The following is a 17,876-nucleotide window of genomic DNA, read 5'->3' as shown; positions in this document are numbered from 1 at the left end:
CTGTGCAGCAGCTCACCAGGCTCTGCTGTAGCCTGTTAACCACCTGCTGATTGGAATAAGTTGTGTTGAAACAGAGTTAAAACTAAAGCGTGCTGGACACCAGCCCTCCAGGACCAGGATGCAGATATAGGCCACGTCGGCTGATGGCTGATATATGCTGCCATGTTTTTGGGGCCAATTTCTAGATTTTTTCCCATCTTCTTTGTGACCTAAAATGTTACTGATAACTCTGTCTGTCTGTCTGTCCAACATGGCATAATGTGTTGAAACATCTGTGCAGAGTTTGGGGATGGGAATTTTTCTATTATTTACATTACCATAGTAACTATTAAAAAAATTTACCATACCGTAAATGGTGAACATGCCCACCAATAATCGATCTATTTTAGACTGAATGGGGCCGAACCTGAACACACGTGTGTCTGTTTGTTGTGTTCAGTAAAATTCCGAGCTGAATCTGTGTGATGGTTTAGGTGTGTGGTTCTGTCGCGTCCCGTCCACCGTTTTTAGCAGAGCAGCCAAGCGGGTAATGTGCTGGCGAGTGCTTACTGTTAAACAGGCAGGAGCTGCGTGTTTCTCTCTCCCAGTGTCCACACCTGTCCTTTTGTGTTGCAGGCAGGACTGCCCCGGGGACAGCCCCGATAGGTGAACTTGGACAAAATACGCTTTCACGATCCAAAAGATGTGTTGCAAATGTTTCATTCTGCCAACACTTATAGTGTGTAAACTTTAACCTTTTGTGTAAAAATTTGACAGTGTATTTTTTTCTCCCATTGTAACAATAACCTAAATTTCATGGCAAAATATTAGAAAAATTAATTAGTTTGACCAACTCAGACTTGGAAGTGTACTATTCTTTAACAAATATCAATTATTTACACCAAATTACTTTCTGTAATAGTTGCAGAAATGTTCGAATTTCCCAAGTATCTGAAATGAGATGAAACTGTCCAAAACAGAGTCATGATTTGTATAAGTTTACTTGATACTAAGGCTTTATATAAACATTACTATTGCTATCTTAGCAAAGATAAACGTGTAAAAAATTATCTAATGACGGAAATGTTTAGCCAAACTGGTTTGACAATTGAAATCTGACACACAAAAATCAGATTTTTGTCTTGGTCAGTGAACATATACAGTGATAGTATATTGTTTGTTCTGTGTTTTTTGTGGAGGATTTTTATCAAGTGAAGGAATGGTAAATGGCCTGTATTTGATATAGCGCCTTCTAGAGTCCTGGAACCCCCTCAAGGCACTTTACAACACAATCAGTCATTCACCCATTCACACACACATTCACACACTGGTGGGGATGAGCTACAATGTAGCCACAGCTGCCCTGGGGCTCACTGACAGAGGCGAGGCTGCCGAGCACTGGCGCCACCGGTCCCTCCGACCACCACCAGCAGGCAACGTGGGTTAAGTGTCTTGCCCAAGGACACAACGACAGCGACAGACTGAGCGGGGCTCGAACCAGCAACCTTCCGATGACAGGGCGAGCACTTAACTCCTGTGCCACCGTCGCCCCAAGAAGACCTTGGCTTTCCAGTTTGAAACATTAATAAGACATTTAAACATATCAGAAGAAGCATAAGAGAAGAAGGAGACAAATAACAAGAAACAGTTGGATATTTTGAGATGTTTGAGCAGTGAAGTTAGTCAAGTCAGAAAACAAATCTCATCATGGTTATTCTAATCAGTGTTGAATTCACATGTTTTAAACAACATCCAGAGATCACGTTTTAAAAATGCTGCAGTTACTGATTTTGTCCAAGAGGTGGCAAAGTTGAGCTGTTTTACAAAGATAAATGAACATAAACCAGTGGTCTGCAAATAAATGTGTTCAAGGGCAGATGTTTTTTCCTGCAGACACTGTGAGGGCCAGATACTCTTCTAAAATAAAATTAAACTATTATCGTATCCTAATTTATTATTATTTAAAATGGCTTTGTTTTCCATCAAAACTGTTTTAGTTGTGTTTGGAGGACGTAAACAATTATTGATATTTGGAACATGAATTTTGCTACTAGGCTTCAGAGTCCCCCAATTGGGGGACAGTAGGGCCCAAAGGGTCTGGGTGGAAGGGTTTGATGGGCCAGAAGTGGCCCGCGGGTCGTCAATTGAGGTTCACTAACATAAATAATGAGACAAAATTACTTTTTAGATTTAGAATACAATGAAAGCCTTATTAGAACTAGCTAAATGAAACAAATTATTTTGAATAAATGAGACATTAGTTCAAATAACATTGAATAGGTTTTTAAACTTTAAGCTAGAGCTTTAACATTTTAATATTTGACATCACTATACAGCCGTCTACTGGCAAGATACTGCACTCAGCAGTTTAGCAGCATTGGTAAGTGCTCTATAGGGGGCACTCTTTACTTGCTTTGCGGTTGTTGGCTTTGATGCGAGCGGTTAGCTTATTCAGTTTGCCGATTGTCAATAAAAAGCAAAAGAAGAAGAAAAAGAAGATTGATTTTCTGCTGGCATCACGGTGGGGCCTGGAAGTAAAAGTAAGAGAGTCTTTGGAGGCAAAGCAAACCAGAGTGAACATCAGCGTAGCCTACATTAGTGTGAGGGAGCAAAAGGAAGCTACCAAAATCGCAAACTGATGGTGACCTGGCTTTGTTGCTACTGGACTTGTGTGGTCCAGTGTGGAACTTTTTACTTTGTGGTTCATTTTAGCATTAGTTGGCTCATGTGTGTGAAGAGGGCTAAGTGCGTGTGTCTCACGCTCGATGTGTGAGAGTTGACAGCCCTGCGCTACAGCAGGCTGCAGCAGGATTGTTTATGACAATTGTAGTTCAACTTTCAACCAGTAGGACAGAGGAGCAGGAAATGGCTCAGTGTTAATTTAAAATGCATTTAAGTAAAAAAACAACAACAATCAAACCTTATTTTTTTTGGTTAGATCATTCAGGTACATGAAGAAAACCAGAACTGACCATCGGGAGCTTGAGTGTCCAAACAGGAGAGTAAGTGTTTGAAAATCAAATGGTTTTGGAAAAATGTTGCAGGATTCTGTATTGGAGTGGTGATTGTGGTGATTTTAATGAAAATAACTGAATGTGCATTTTTTGAAGCACGCAATATGCTGCTGTGTGTTTTGCCCTTGTTCTGCCTTCATTACTTTCACTGCCTTTTAAAACCAGAGACCTTCAGAAGAGATGCAAGTGTTGCACTTCTGAACATAAATAACTAACAGCAGGCTTGAAAAGTTGAATATGACAAAATAATTTTAATAGTAATTATTTTAGGCACATTGTGTTTATTTAGTGACTGTTTACAGCCAGAAACAAAACAGAAACCGAAATGTGATTATTTCTACAACAATCATCTGCAGTTCATTTTACTGCTCAGAATGTGTTTTTATTACAGCACTCTCGCTTAAACCGGCGACATATTCAGCTGGTGCTGTTCAGGTGCTGTAACATTGGTTTATGAAGCTACTGCAACTGATTTTAATTTGATTAGATTTACACAAATTCACTAACCTGGAGAATTTTGTAGATTTCAGTGACTGTCTTATGCAAACCTCTATAGGCTACTGCTGTTATACAGGAGAAAATGTGGTTTCTATCATTATTGACTTATTACTATAAACAATGGAAGATTTTTAAAACCCAACCAGAAATAGGAAAGAAACTGTTGTTAAATATTATAATCTTATCAAGTGGAATCAGGTAAAATGGGAATTTTCAAGTCAGACTTTGAACAGGCCAGGATTCAAACTAATCTAAAAGCGAATTGTTCTGTTTTGTAAAGATTCTTAGTTTGGGGACAGTTGAGGACATCTTCTCAGTCATAATATTAAAGGGAAAAAAACTAAAAAAAAAAACTCTACATGATCATTTCATAGAGACATTAAGGTAATCAATGTGAGATTTTGTCTTTTTACCAGGATTATGAAAGTTCAACCACAAATTGTTTCAGTATTTTCCCTTTCCTGTAGAATCAGTTATAAAACAGTTGAGCACAGCTTAACAAAACTAATCTAGCTCAAAAACTCTTCAGCTGTGTCCTGCTGGTAAATTCATTCTGACATTTTCCCCTTTGGGCTTCAGTATTGTGATGGATCTGTTTCCACACAGTTGTCATCCCTTCAGTGTTTGTGTGGAGGCTAGGTAGCACGAGCAAGTGATTTGTGTGGAAGCATTGCAGCAAGAAGGCAATATCACCACTCCTATTTATTAATATGCTGCAGTGTAGAGAGGACTTCTATCTGATCAGGGGAAGCCGAGGCGACTGAGCAGAGGAAACAACCAGATACAGAGCTGGAGGAAAGGGAAAAAATGAAGGATAGATAAAGAAAACGAGTCTGTTGTTAACAGCAACTATTTACACTTCTATCTGATAAGAGAGCTGCTCAGCAGATTATTTCTGTACAGTGAGTCGACAAAAATACCACTTTTAAATAATTATGTGATGTTTATAAAAAAAAATTAACGCAATTAATACATAAAAACACAGATTCACCAGCTTGATGAAGCACGTGTGTGTGTGTGTGTGTGTGTGTGTGTGTGTGTGTGTGTGTGTGTGTGTGTGAGGACTATGTGTGTTCTGTGTGTCCAATGTGTCTGTGCAAACTATACCTGTGATATATAGTGAGCCGGGAAAAGAGAGACGTTAAAGGATCTTTTATTTTTGCCTGTGCCAGCAGTTTTCTAGGGAGGAGAAGGGAGGGAGGAGGGAGAGCAGCACCAGTAAACAGGTGCCAGCTCCATTTGCACCCCTCCTTTTATGTTTTCTCCATGTACCCATGTACTCTACCACACACACACACACACACACACACACACACACACACACACACACACACACACACACACACACACACACACACACACACACACACACACACACACACACACACACACACACACTGATGTTTGTGTATATAAAACTGTAACTGGTGGTTAGAGAATCAAGAGGATGTAAATTATTTGTTTTACATGATTTTTATTACTTTGCAAACATCCAGTGAGTGGAAACGAAACAACCAAGCATTACTCAGTCTGGCATAAGCATGCACACTGCACCAACATCCTTGCACGGGCACCAATCCTGTCTGCTGCAGCGCCTGAACAGTAGCGAGGTAGAGGGGAGTCGAGCGAAGGGGGAGAGTAAACGAGTGGCAGCTTTTGTCTCCTCATGTATGTTTTAGATTTTTTGACATCCTGTGGAATTCTGGTTTGTGTGACTGTGTGTGTGTGTGTGTGTGTGTGTGTGTGTGTGTGTGTGTGTGTGTGTGTGAGTGTGTGCATTTCTGTGTGAGTGTGCGTGATCGGTGATGACGGGATCCCGGTACAGCCCAGCGATCCTACACAGATGGACACACAGCAGGTCTATGAGACACTGGGAAATTAAATACAGGCAAAAGGAAACAAAATCAATGCAGTGCGAGGAGGAAGAGCTGACTTTGATTTAAAGCTGCTCAAGCTATTTCTCAGTTGTCACTTCATCCTTTTGCAGTCTTCGCTGATGGGGAGGGTGGCGGGTAGTTCGAAGCCATTTCACAGCATAATAAGCGACGAGGCGAAGAGAGACGGTGAGAAGGAAAGCAGCTAGAAAAGAATCCTGTTCATTTGCCTTCTTTAGTACAGTGAATGAGGGAGAATCTGAGCGGAGAGAAGAAAGTGAGGTAGGGGAGAGAGTGCAAGCCTCCAAGTGAGAAGGAGGAAGGGAGGGAGGGAAGGAGGCAGAGGAAGGGAGTTGCGCTGCAGTAGCATCCCACAGCAGACGGCTGAGGACCGCCGGTGTGTGTGTGTGTTTGTGTGTGTGTGTGTGTGAGACTGCACTGCTGAAGAGGACAAGGAGGAGGAGGAGGCAGAGGGTGAGCACGCTCACAGACTCTGCAGGGCCACAGAGGATCACACAGCAGCAGCACCGGTGTTGGCCCCCCATCAGGTACAAGTCATTGTGTCCTCGCCCCGCAGACCACTGCTCTCAGATCTGGACACGCCAACACCACCGAGACCCCCGACTCCACTAACACCATGGCACAGGCGGCCAAACATCTCCGCAAGAACAAGGATTTAGAAGCCCAGTTGGAGAAGGAGAAGGAGGAGAAGGAAGAGGAGAGGTTAAAAAAGAGGAGTCGCTCACGGGATAAAAAGAGAAAGGTACTGGGACCAATTACAGGTGGGGGGGTAGCCAGGGGTGGGGTGATGGGTTGGGAGGGAGGGGTGGCAGGATGGCTGAGATGAGCCCTCCTCTTTTTGTTCTCTGTCATGCTATGTCCTGGGTGCCAGGGCACACATGGAAACCCGGTCCTGAGTGTGTTCCATGTGTGGACTCGGTGTCTCTGGCACACATGCATGTCATGTGCATTCGGACACGGGGAAACGGTTTACCACACTGCATGCTACCTCCTCCTGACTGCTTATTGACCGTCCTATCTGGGCAGTGGAGTACTCAATCTCTTCGTGCCCCTGTCCTGTACCCTCTCTCTTTCTTTGTCTTCACATTGCAGTAGTCACTCTTCTTCCATGGGGACAGTAAGCTTGCTTCTCTGCATCAGCCTGTTTGTTTACCCCCACTTGTTTTCTCCTTTTTGAGGGATTAGAACGACTGCAGAGTTGCACCGGGCAGAGCTCAACGACTGGCAGAGATCTGTTGTGTACAATTTATCTCCCCTCTGCCATCCTTGAGTCGTCTCCTTTCCTTTGGTCGTTCGTTGCTTTCGTCGGAGCAGAGTGAAGCCACCCGATGAGTCTGCTCTGTGCCAGGGTAGCTGTAAACCAATCTGACGCTGATGCAGTAGAGACAGTGTTGTGGACAGAAACGCAGGACGGCTTCGTCCTTCCCCACAGAGGGGAGGCAGGGCAGAAGGAGCAGCAGAAGAGGAGGAGGTTCATAAGCAAAACAAGAGGAATAAAACTAGTGTGATTCAGAAAGGTCTCATTGGATTTCTGTTTAGACATTTGCCAAAGATGTCATCACAGAGACACACATTCCATCACTCAGCCTGCGATGACTGACACCAAACCTCAGGGCAAACGTCCACCGTGTGTATCCTCTTCAGGCTCTTTGAGAGGCAGACCATATCAACCTTTAATCCGTTGTTGAAGGATGGAGATGGCTGTGTGCATAATGCATGTGTGAGAGTGCAGTTTGTGCAAACCTGAGAGATGAGGTCTGCAGCTCAGACCGTATGAATGAGAGGAGGATGGAGGATTCTGCTGAGGGCGCTGATGCAGTCCAACTTTGACTCAAAGTGTGTGTTATTTGAGGATCTCATATCACTTACATAACTGTGCAGCTTAAAAGCCCCTCCCCAGGTTCAGCACTACCTCCTAACCTCTCCTTCCCTTTATCACACCAGCTCACACCCATTCTTGGTTGCTGGAGCAGATCGTGACACTGGGAGGTGGTGGAGATGGGGTTCTGTCCATCTTTGACTGTTTCCCCTCTGATGTCTTCAGCTGCATGACGGGTTGATGTTCTGCAGACTGTGTGTCTGCATGTTTTCTCACTGTCGAGCTGCTGGACTCGTCTGCTGTCTTTGACAATCTAATATGAAGTTTAGTTCATGTTTATATATTTTTCATGTTTTTATGCTGATCTTCATCTCAGGAGAGTTGCTGCCTACATGTCCAGTTCTGCAAGGTTGACCATTTTTAACATTCATGAACTTACTTTGTTTGCAAAAAAAGACTTATTTGTTGCATTACTGCAATAAATTCTAATTTGTGAATTATTTTTCATTCATGTGAAAAGTCACAATAACGTTTTTGCTTTCAGAAACATAAAAATATGTCTTTAAATTCACAAATGTCCCCGTTTTTCTGCAGCTGTTGCTTGATTGGTTCATTTCTACACAACCTTACATGATTTCTTTGGTTAGCTTCTTCTGGATGTACAAATCCCCCCCCCCCCCGAAGACATGAATCTTTCAGCACAAATAAGTTCCTCGACTCATAAAGAAAACGATTCTCCATCAATGGGTCAAGTTTTAATTGGTGCCTTTGAACCACACACCCCAGATGCTGAGCCGTAGGTAACATTGTCCCCAACTTACTTTTATTGATGAGTTTGCTCCTCTTGAAAGATTAGCATTGTCTGGATGTGAACAACTCGGTTGTCCCAGTCAGCACCTATTCTCACCTCTTTCGGCGTGTACTCTCATGTCTACATTGGGAGCAGCTTTGGTGTGTGTGAGAATTTGTGACAGTTGACATGAAGCAGGAAGCTTTGCCTCAACGTTTGTCTCCAGTCAGCATGAAACCCAGAACAGGGGAAAAATGATGTGAGTGCAGTTTGAGGATTGTTCTGTCAATACTGAGAAAATGTTAACTTTTATTTTTTTATAATAGGTGATTTTTAGTTTGCTTCTAAACTCAAATTTAACGTAAACGAACAAATTACTTTGGTTTCTTATCAGTCTTTATCTTGTAAATTTTTTATTTTATGGCAAACATTTATGAGTGGAGTAATATAGAATTTCTAAATGTAAAATATTTATTTAAATCAGCATTTCTAAATGTAATTTTTAACTTCAGTTCAAAGGTTTAGATTGCTGTCACTGTATAAAAGTGACTTTTTCAGATTTATGTTCTCATATTTTTATTAAAGAGCTAATTTAAAATTAAACATGAAAGACCAAAGTTTTCAACAATAATATGGTTTATAAATACAGATTATTTCTTGATATAGTTGCATCTTATTTAGAAGAAAAGTAAGTTTTCACTGGATCAGTTATAGAAGATCTTTAGTTTTTATATTTTTTACAATAATAAGTACAAGACCCTTTAAGTGCATTTTAAACATTTGCAAAGCTGTGTCATCATGTGAAAAAATGTATCAGATTTTAAAATCATGATTGTGATTCTTGGTAAAATCATCAGAGTACAAAAAAATAAAAGCAACACATATTTTAAATGTAAATCTGAAGCCTTTATCTGTTATGAAACATCACTAGGATGTTGGGATGTGATTATAACTTCATGAAATATAAAAAAATAATGATCAATTCAGTTATGTAGTGACAGTTTTGCATGTTATAGGTTTTGTTGATTTTGTTTACACGTTTAAAACTGGAAACATAAAAAGCTAAGATTTCACTCAGTTGTGAAAGGTAAATGATTTGACATTCATTTGATAATTTAAAGTGTTTAGGGGTTTTGTGAGATTATTTAAAATGAAAAAAGACCAGAACAGTTAAAATGTGGTCTTTGGTTGTTGGTCTCTCTGGACACTGATGGGGGTGGTGTCTCTTTGACTCTTGGCAGGTGTTGATATTCTGGCAGTCTGGTGGCTCTAAATGTTCTGCAGCCAATCAGACGCCTTTGAGGCAACAATCCACTGAAAATCCACTTCCTCTAAAATCAGCACAGGAGTAAAAGAGGGCAACTGATCTAACTGGAGACGGTGATGCTGAAAATGTCTCAGTGCTTCTGTTTAAATGTTCACTTAAAGCAGACGAGGCAGTGTTGGATCAGCATTCAAGCCCTGTCGCCGTCTGCCCTCCAAAATCTCCTATCCTCCATGCTTTAACAGCAAGTAAAGCCCTCGCTCCTGCAGCTCATGTGTTGATGTGTGATTGGTGCAGGAGTGCTTTAAAAATGTTTACATGTGTGTTTGTTCATGTTTGATGGGAAACAGGAGCAGGACTGTCACCTGATCAGATCTCCTTACCTGTGCATTAATTACTGTGATCAAAGTGATTAAACCCTTAAACTGTCCCCACTGACCTAATGGTTGCCAGTTATAATGTTTTATCCATCCCACTGTGACAGCTCCTGTTTGTTCCCGAGATAACTGATAATCATTCCCGTGCAGACCAATGGACAAAATTACCACTACTCCCCTGACTCCTAGCAATCACTTAAATTTGTAAAAATTAAATATTAAATATGATGATATTAGATATGATGAATATGAAATATTACTAGAGACTGATCAATATGTCTGTTATGGAAATTTGGGGTAATTTTAATTCTGTAAAGCACTTTGAGTCGCACTTGTCTTGAAAAATATAAATATTTATAAATAAAATCTGATTGATTGATTGATCTGATATGGTTTTTTTCAGGCCAATGCTGATACCGATTTTTAAAGAATTTTGCGCAGATGGCCGATATCTAAAGCAGATGATTAGGCTGATATATACGTTTTAGTAGCACATTGCTTGTGAAAGACAACTGAACACTCACTGTGTGAAATACGTCAATAAATATCTTCATATTTATTGAACTTCAAATATAAAACAAAGTCAAAACATAAAAAAAGATGTGTTGGGATCCTTCGGGTCCTTTCTTCAGTCTAGTAGTGGCAGCAGTTGGCCACACGGGTGCCTGATTGATTTATTTTAATTGGCTTTTAAAAATAATTTCAGCCGATGGCTGATATAGAAAAAATATAATATATCGGTGGGCCTCTAATGTTGAGTCCATCCTATTTGCTTTTAGATTTTTATGAGTCAGTGTAGCAAACTGTGGCCTTCATGGTCTAATTCTATGGAAGAAGGCAGTCTCACCAGAATGACGTTTTCAGGTATTGAATTTATGACATTGAATTTTTATTTTTAAAAATTATATATTTGATTTTTTAAACTAAAACTAAACCAGAAAAAATGTATTCATGAACATTAAACTGCTGAATTTCATCTTTGTCTACTGATGTAACGGGTATGAAGCTAAAATAGATGTTTATTGTAGTTGTAATGTAGAGCCATTGACAGAATATTTGTTTCCAGGCAGAATTCTATGTATTTGACAAAAAGACAAAAGAAAATAATCAAATAATTTTATAGGTCTTCAAATTAGATGTATGAAGTTTTAAAGAATGAAAATTATTTGAAAAAGTTTGAAACTATCATGAAAAATGCTTTAATTCTAGACAAGAGTTCAAGTTTAGATTATCTGCTAAAAGGTAATCTGCAGATTCATCTAATATTACCAGAAAAGTCTGAATTTTCATTATCTGCTTTGTTTAGATGTCCTTCATCTAACCTTTATTTATATTATCATGTTTCAAATTTCCTTCTTCAGTTCTGTTTTAAAGGAATAATGTCTCATATTCTAATGAATGCACCTTTTATTAATTCCATACAATATTTGTAAAGTCTAAAAACTTTATCAGTTTTCTTAAAACAGACAAAACAGGTTTAAACAAGTTCTTACTACTCTTGTTCCTCACCTCATTAGATCTTTAAATATCTTCTTAAAAAGGAATTCTCCTCCCCTTCTGGTCAGCTCTTGGTTCCCCTGAATGAAAGAATGAATGAATGAATGAATGTCACTATTTTCTGGGCTGCTTTCCTTTCACTCTGAATCGCACATGTTGTACTTCAATTTAAACGATAAGTAACATGTGTTTCGACTGTCTGTCATGTAATTTAAGATTTTTTAATTGGTAAAAATTGATAATTTAAATGACTGCAAACCAGACATGGAATATATGACGTCACCACAGATTCTCTTCTCCCTTAGCGTAGCGGCTACTCACCACATGGCCATATTTATGGTGGTTTCCTCCACGTTTAAAGCTCCTTTTGTCCTGGAAGAAGAATGTGAAGCTGGCTAAATTCACACTCATTTTGATTCTTCTTCTTATGCTTTTCTGATGTAAATTTGGTGAGATGAGCAGTCCTCTACGTATTTTCACAAAAAAAACACAACCTTAAAATATGTTTTGCCACAATCGGACCATAGATTCCCATTCATTTTTATTTTGGTACTATGAGACCCGTGGACCAGAAGTAGATGGGTGTGACTTAGACTCCCAAACAGTCTCACTGTAACAGAAAACACATAATGTTGTTGTCTTGTTGATTTCCTGTTTTGTTTCTGCGTTCAAATACGAGCTGATTGGTGGGACTGTTCCTTTAAAAACCTGGTTGGACTTCAGCTTTGTGCTCTGAATGAGAAATTGGAGAATTTCTGTTTCATTTTCCTGCAGCTGGAGTTTTCTGGAGTAACTGTACTACTGTGTTTAATTGTCTCTCTACAATATGCTTGATAAGCAACATCAGCAGGTAGGGCTCCCTCTCTCAAAGCTCTGGGTTCATTTTTTATTTAGCTTCCAGAAAATGTTGATTTGAATGCTTCGAGGTTATTTTCAGCTGGATTCTACTTTGTAATTATTTTTTTTACCTGTTTATCACTGCAGTCAGTCGGTCTTATGTTAAAAATGTAATTTGGACATTTGATGCTTTTCTGAGGATTTCACCATGCTTGTTGAATATGGATGTAAGCTGCAGTAACCATTTTTATCTCTCTGTACTTCTAATAGCTCTAACCAGTCAGGTGATTCACACCTGACTTCACCCATCAACAAGATGTTTCTGTCCATTAGGCTGCTGCTTGATGTAGTTATTTTTGTGCCGCTCTTCCATCTGAGTGATTTTCTGATGATGCAACAAGTTTAGTTATTTTCATTCCACCTAAAACAGCTACTGAAACCAGCAGTATTCCAGTTTTTTAAACGTTTGACATGCAGCTGTCTCGTAGGTACACAGGTATGTTGGACGGTGACGTTTTAATTTGAGATGTTATTCTTTTTGCCACTCAGGGGCAGCAGAAGTAAGCTGTGGACTTAGATTTTTTTTCTGATCTGAACAAGATGGTGGACTAAAGTGTCCAAAATGAGTTTCGCTGCAGGGTGTTTAGCCTCTCTTTTAAAGATAGGACAAGGAGGTAGGTCATTCGGGAGGGGCTCGGAGTAGACCCACTGTTAAGCTCCACACTAGTTCTACTCCAAAGGGACACTCAGGGACAACTCTTGATTTTGCTTTACATCAACTTTTATTTTTCAACTCTGAGATTTGTTGGTTTCAAGTTGATCAATGCATGATTTCATCAGGTTGATAGCTCTGACACTTAAACAGAATACTCTCCAGGTACAACTTAAACACTTACTAACATAAACCAGAAATATTTACCTACCATTGGCATCTTTAGCGTAAAGTTCATGAGTAGAGCTTGCTGTGCTGTTCCTGTTTGACTGAGGACTGAGAGCCACCATACTGCAAAGGTGTTTTTTATCAGCAGTCACCATTTTGTTGGTGCATTCTGGGAGATGTAGTTCTCAGTGGTGGTGGCCCAATTAGACCTCCATTTACTCAGCTTTAACCCAACACCCACTGCTCCTCCACATTAAGAGGAGCCATAGCTTGGGCACCTAGTTAGGATGCCTCCCTGGTGAGGTTTTCTGGGCACGTCCAACCAGGAGGAGACCTAAGGAACGACCTGGGACATGCTGGAGGGGCTATGTTTCTCGGCTGGCAAGGAAATGCCTCAGGATTCCTCCAGAAGAGCTGTCCCAAGTGGCTGGGGAGAGGGAAGGGCCTCCCTGCTTAGGCTTCTGCCCCCGTGACCCGACCCCAGATAAGAGAAGAAAAATGGATGGATGGACTTTCTGATCTGTTCATGTCTCTTGTGTTTTTGTCCCTTGGTGTGATATAACTCCCTCATGAGTGAGTTTGTGAGTGGCTGTAGCCCAGACAGTCCCGTCTGACCTCTCAGACTTACCAAGGCACTCGCCCATACTGATTGAACCTGGGGAGAAGTTTCCCCGAGTCCAGCTCTTGCTTCTACAGTAAGTGCTGCTTGTGCTGGGCAGCTAGGAGCTGCACCCCCACTCTGCTTTAATTAAAGCGTAAACAGAAAGCTCACGTGAGGCCAGTTTATCAACCCGAACCCTTTTCCCCATCCCTGGTCCTTTCACCACACTGAATGCAGACTTTTATTTATGAGCTAGCAAAGACTTTTAAAGTAAAAGGTGGAATTTATTTTCAGTGAAAATAAGAAGACCCCCCCCCAGCAAACTAACATCAAGCAGCTGGCGGTCTCCCTCTGCAAGGCTGAAGCTTCCCCAAAACTGTGAAGTCTGCAAATATTCTTAAATGTATGATCAAAGTCTCCCAACGTTTTGTCAGTTTCACCCTCTCTGCAGTGATTCATCCTTTTATTTTAACCCTTAATCGTCTTCAGCTGCGTTTTGTTTTACTGCTGTAATAAATGAAAGCATGATGCATGATTTTGATAATCCTCAGCAGCCTGGGGAAATCTGTTTGTCGTTGCTTCCAGGTTGATGGTTTTAATTAAGCCTGGTATGACACGTAGGACTGCAGTAGTTCCAGAAAAGCTTTTTGTGTGGGACAATAAAGATCTGCTGCATCTCTATGAGCTTTTTCTCCTCCAACACGTGAATTGATGCGTCATCCTGAAGGGGGCTTCCTTAGATTCGTCCTCCCTTCATTTTCTTCCCCCTCCTCCCTCTCGTCTCTCTCCTTGGCCAATTGTTCTAATCTCTTCTGCCAATTCTTATTCTGATAGCATAGCTGTTACATAACCACCTGAAACAAGAATTGAGAGATGGGGGTTATTGAAATGGATCCTCACCATGTTCAAATATCAAAGGAAGAGAGAAAGAGAAGGAGGGGGAACGAGGTGATGTGTTCTGAGAGGAGGAATTTGATAGGGTATAACCGGACAGCTTGTGGGGAAGAGGCAAAGCTTTCGTGTGCATTACCCAGCCTGAGCTGTTTGCCTTTAAGGTCCTTGTTTCTGATGAGGGGAGTGTTGATGCAGCAGCAAGCTCAGTGCGGTTTGATGCCCAGGTTCGCCGAGTCCTGACATAAGATCGTCCGACTCTCATGCTGGTGGAACCACAGCTGGAGCCTCTGCAACATGCTGCCTACCATTTACTGTATTGATCTGATCGGCTGTGTATTCCCTATAGCAGGAAAAGATTTATCCATCTTGCAGGCTCAGCCTTAAACAATAAATGTAGGTGCTACAAATTGATGCATCTCCATTCTCCCTTTATTGATGTGAACACCTACCGGACGGATGGACGGACGGCTCTGACTTTCAGGCCCATGAGAATCCAGACCTGATCAACTTTTTGCTTTTTCACCCGTGTTTGCTCCGGCATCAGTTTGGATTTCTGCTCATTTAGCCTCACATCCAGCTCAAACTGGTGCTACAAGTCAGTGCATTCGGGCCGAGCGTGGGAACATTTATGTGTGTGTGGGAAGCACCTTATGTGTTGGTGATTTTTGGTGTGAAGTCGAGTGTTCAGACTGAGAAAGCCACAGAAGTAGAGTAAAAACAAAACGGACTGACATGTAACAGAGATTAACCTAATTGTGGCTGTTTTTCATTCAACTGAAATGAAGAGTTGTTTTGGTTTTATTCCGTCCACCAAAGGGACGATGAATTGTTCATTTCAAAACCCTCATCACCACAGCAGCAAGGCTTCCCAGCTGTAATTCCCTGTTCCACTTCTCTGAGTGCAAACAATGAATCCCTTTAACACAACGTGCAGCCACAGATTGAGTTCATGACTGAATTTGCTCAGCGTGTAAAAGTGCTTCCTAGGAACAGAATTCATAGTTTGCCACAGGAGAAAAACACAAACCCATTGCTGATTTAGTGACCGAGTATCACCGCACGCTCCCCGATGACAAATCTTAACGGAGTGCAGACTGTTGACTCATCTAATCCCCTCATCAGGTGTCATCACAGACCTGTTATTAAAAGCTTAGCCATTAGTAAACTCTTTGATCATCTGACACAGCCATTTCCTTTTGGGGAACGCTGGGTTCATTTTGATCTGATGCTTTATTTTCCTTCTCTCCATAACGCTCTCTGGGAGGATTTACAGTAAAAGGCAAAACGTGGCTTCATTCTGCAGATGATGGACTCAACTAATTAATTAGTGCTTTAGGAAAAGACCTACCCTGACATTTAACCAGTATTAGATGGAGATCAGCATAAAAGGGTCACCAAGGCATGAAAGTACAAACACAGAGAAAGATAGAAACCATAAAACGATTAGATCAGGTTTTGGACTTTGTGGGCTTATAAACAGGTAAACCACGATTGCGCCTCTCAAATAGGTTTATAATAATAGCCTTCATTAAATTTAAGATTAAAGTTCCCCATATTGACCTTGGAATCGGCATTTAGCAAACATTTCTGAAATAGTTTGCTTCTCTCCAGCACAGTTGAGTTCAATTCAATTACTGTTGCAGTGGAAATGACATTTTTTCTGTAATCAGACGAATGTCCCTTTCAGCCGACTGAGACCGCAGTCTGCTATGAGGCTGTGACTGTAGCAAACAGGGAAATATCCACTTTATAAGGTACAACTGCTCGATTGCCTATTAAAGCAAGTTAATTAACAAGCTAATCAGCCAATCAGGTGCATTTTGGTGACTTGATGTGGAGAACGTTAATTTAACATGAGCATCAGAATCAACAAGAAAGGGGATTTATGTCACCCAGAATGTGGCACGGGTGGTTGTAAATGGCCTGTATTTGATATAGCACCTTCTAGAGTCCTGGAACACCCCAAGGCGCTTTACAACACAATCATTCATTCACTCATTCACACTCTGGTGGTGATGAGCTTCATTGTAGCTACAGCTGCCCTGGGGCACACAGACAGAGGCGAGTTTGCCGTACACAGGCACCACCGGCCCCTCCAACCACCACCAGCAGACAAGGAGGGTTAAGTGTCTTACCCAAGGACACAACGGCAGCAACAAACTGAGCAGGGCTTGAACCTGCAGCCTTCAGATTATGGAGTGAGCACTTAGCTCCTGTGCCACCGTCGCTCCGATGAGCTGGCCTGTGTTTCTGAAACTGCTGATGTGAGTTTTTCACCCACAACTATCTCTAGGGTTTACAGAGGATGGTGTGGAAAAAAGAAAACACCTGAGCGAGCAGAAGCTGTGTGGAAGGAAATGTCTTGTTTGATGTCGGGAGGCCGGAGGAGAATGAGTAGATTGGTTTGAAAAGATGAATACAACAGTCGCTCAAACAGCTGTTGGTTCCACCCAAGGTCTGTAGAAAACTGTCTGATCACAGAAAAGATGGAACCTTCCAGCAGATGGAGCTACTGCAGCAGCAGAGCACTGCTGTCAGCCAGGAACAGGAACCTGAGGCCAACATTTACACAAGATTACCAAAACTGACAAAAAGAGATTGAAAAAAAATGCTCACTGTTCTGATGAGCCTTGATTTCAGCAGCAACAATGAGATGGTCGGATCAGAATTGCATGCATGGATCCATCCACAGTCATCAGGTTTAAATCCTGCACAACCCTACAGATCATTTGCTGCTGTGGCCCCCAGACTCTGGAACTCTCTCCCTCTGAGCCAGAGATCAGTGGACTCAGTGGTCTCCTTAAAAAAGCAGCTCACCTGTTCAGGCTGGCTTTTATGTGACCTTCACCACCTCCTCTTATTCTGCTTTTTTACCAACTCTGCCTTTCCCGAAGATCCACCAATTTCCCTCGTTCCTAATCATTTTCTCTTTCCCTTTCCTTACATTTTTTGTCACAATTTTTAAATATTATTTTATTATTTCTCATTGTAACCATATATTTGTATCATTTTAAAAATATTTTTTCATTTTAAATAGTTTTTTTGTTCTTGTGAAGCACCTCGTGATTTTCATCCTGAGAGGCGCTATATAAGATTGTTTTCTTTCTTTCTTTCTTTCTTTCTTTCTTTCTTTCTTTCTTTCTTTCTTTCTTTCTTTCTTTCTTTCTTTCTTTCTTTCTTTCTTTCTTTTTTTGTGGTAGCCCGCAGCAACTGTGTGATGCTATTATGTTGAAATGGACCAGAATGTCTGAAGAATATTTCTAACACCAAGAGAAATACTTTTCCAGTGAGAGTAAATGTTTATGTTTATTTCTTTGGCAGACGCTTTTATCCAAAGCGACTTACAATTTATAACCTATAGGGCATGTTGTGATAAATGTCAACAATTTAACCAGAGCATTGATTTATTAATTTAAACTAGACATGTTTTGTCTATTGCATTAAAAACATAACTTCTTTGGTTAAAAAATGCTTTAAATGCTCATAAATGTAAGTAACTTCCTTCAGTGGGTTACACACGCTCACTACAGG

General features: G+C 40.9%; 1 protein-coding gene across 1 annotated transcript in view; it reads left to right on the top strand.

The window, feature by feature from the left end:
- Positions 1-5,828: 5,828 nt before the first annotated feature.
- ank1a (ankyrin 1, erythrocytic a) overlaps positions 5,829-17,876 on the top strand; it is a 101,860-nt gene continuing 89,812 nt past the window's right edge. The window contains exon 1 of the mRNA XM_015972996.3: positions 5,829-6,128. Within this exon, the coding sequence (XP_015828482.3) occupies positions 6,003-6,128 (126 nt within the window). The 5' untranslated portion in view covers positions 5,829-6,002. The remainder of the gene's footprint in view (positions 6,129-17,876) is intronic.

This window comes from Nothobranchius furzeri, chromosome 17, assembly GCF_043380555.1.
Source record: "Nothobranchius furzeri strain GRZ-AD chromosome 17, NfurGRZ-RIMD1, whole genome shotgun sequence".
NCBI classification, from domain to species: Eukaryota; Metazoa; Chordata; class Actinopteri; order Cyprinodontiformes; family Nothobranchiidae; genus Nothobranchius; species Nothobranchius furzeri.
The sequence above is the reverse complement of the archived record's forward strand: the minus strand, read 5'-3'. Positions and strand labels throughout refer to the sequence as shown.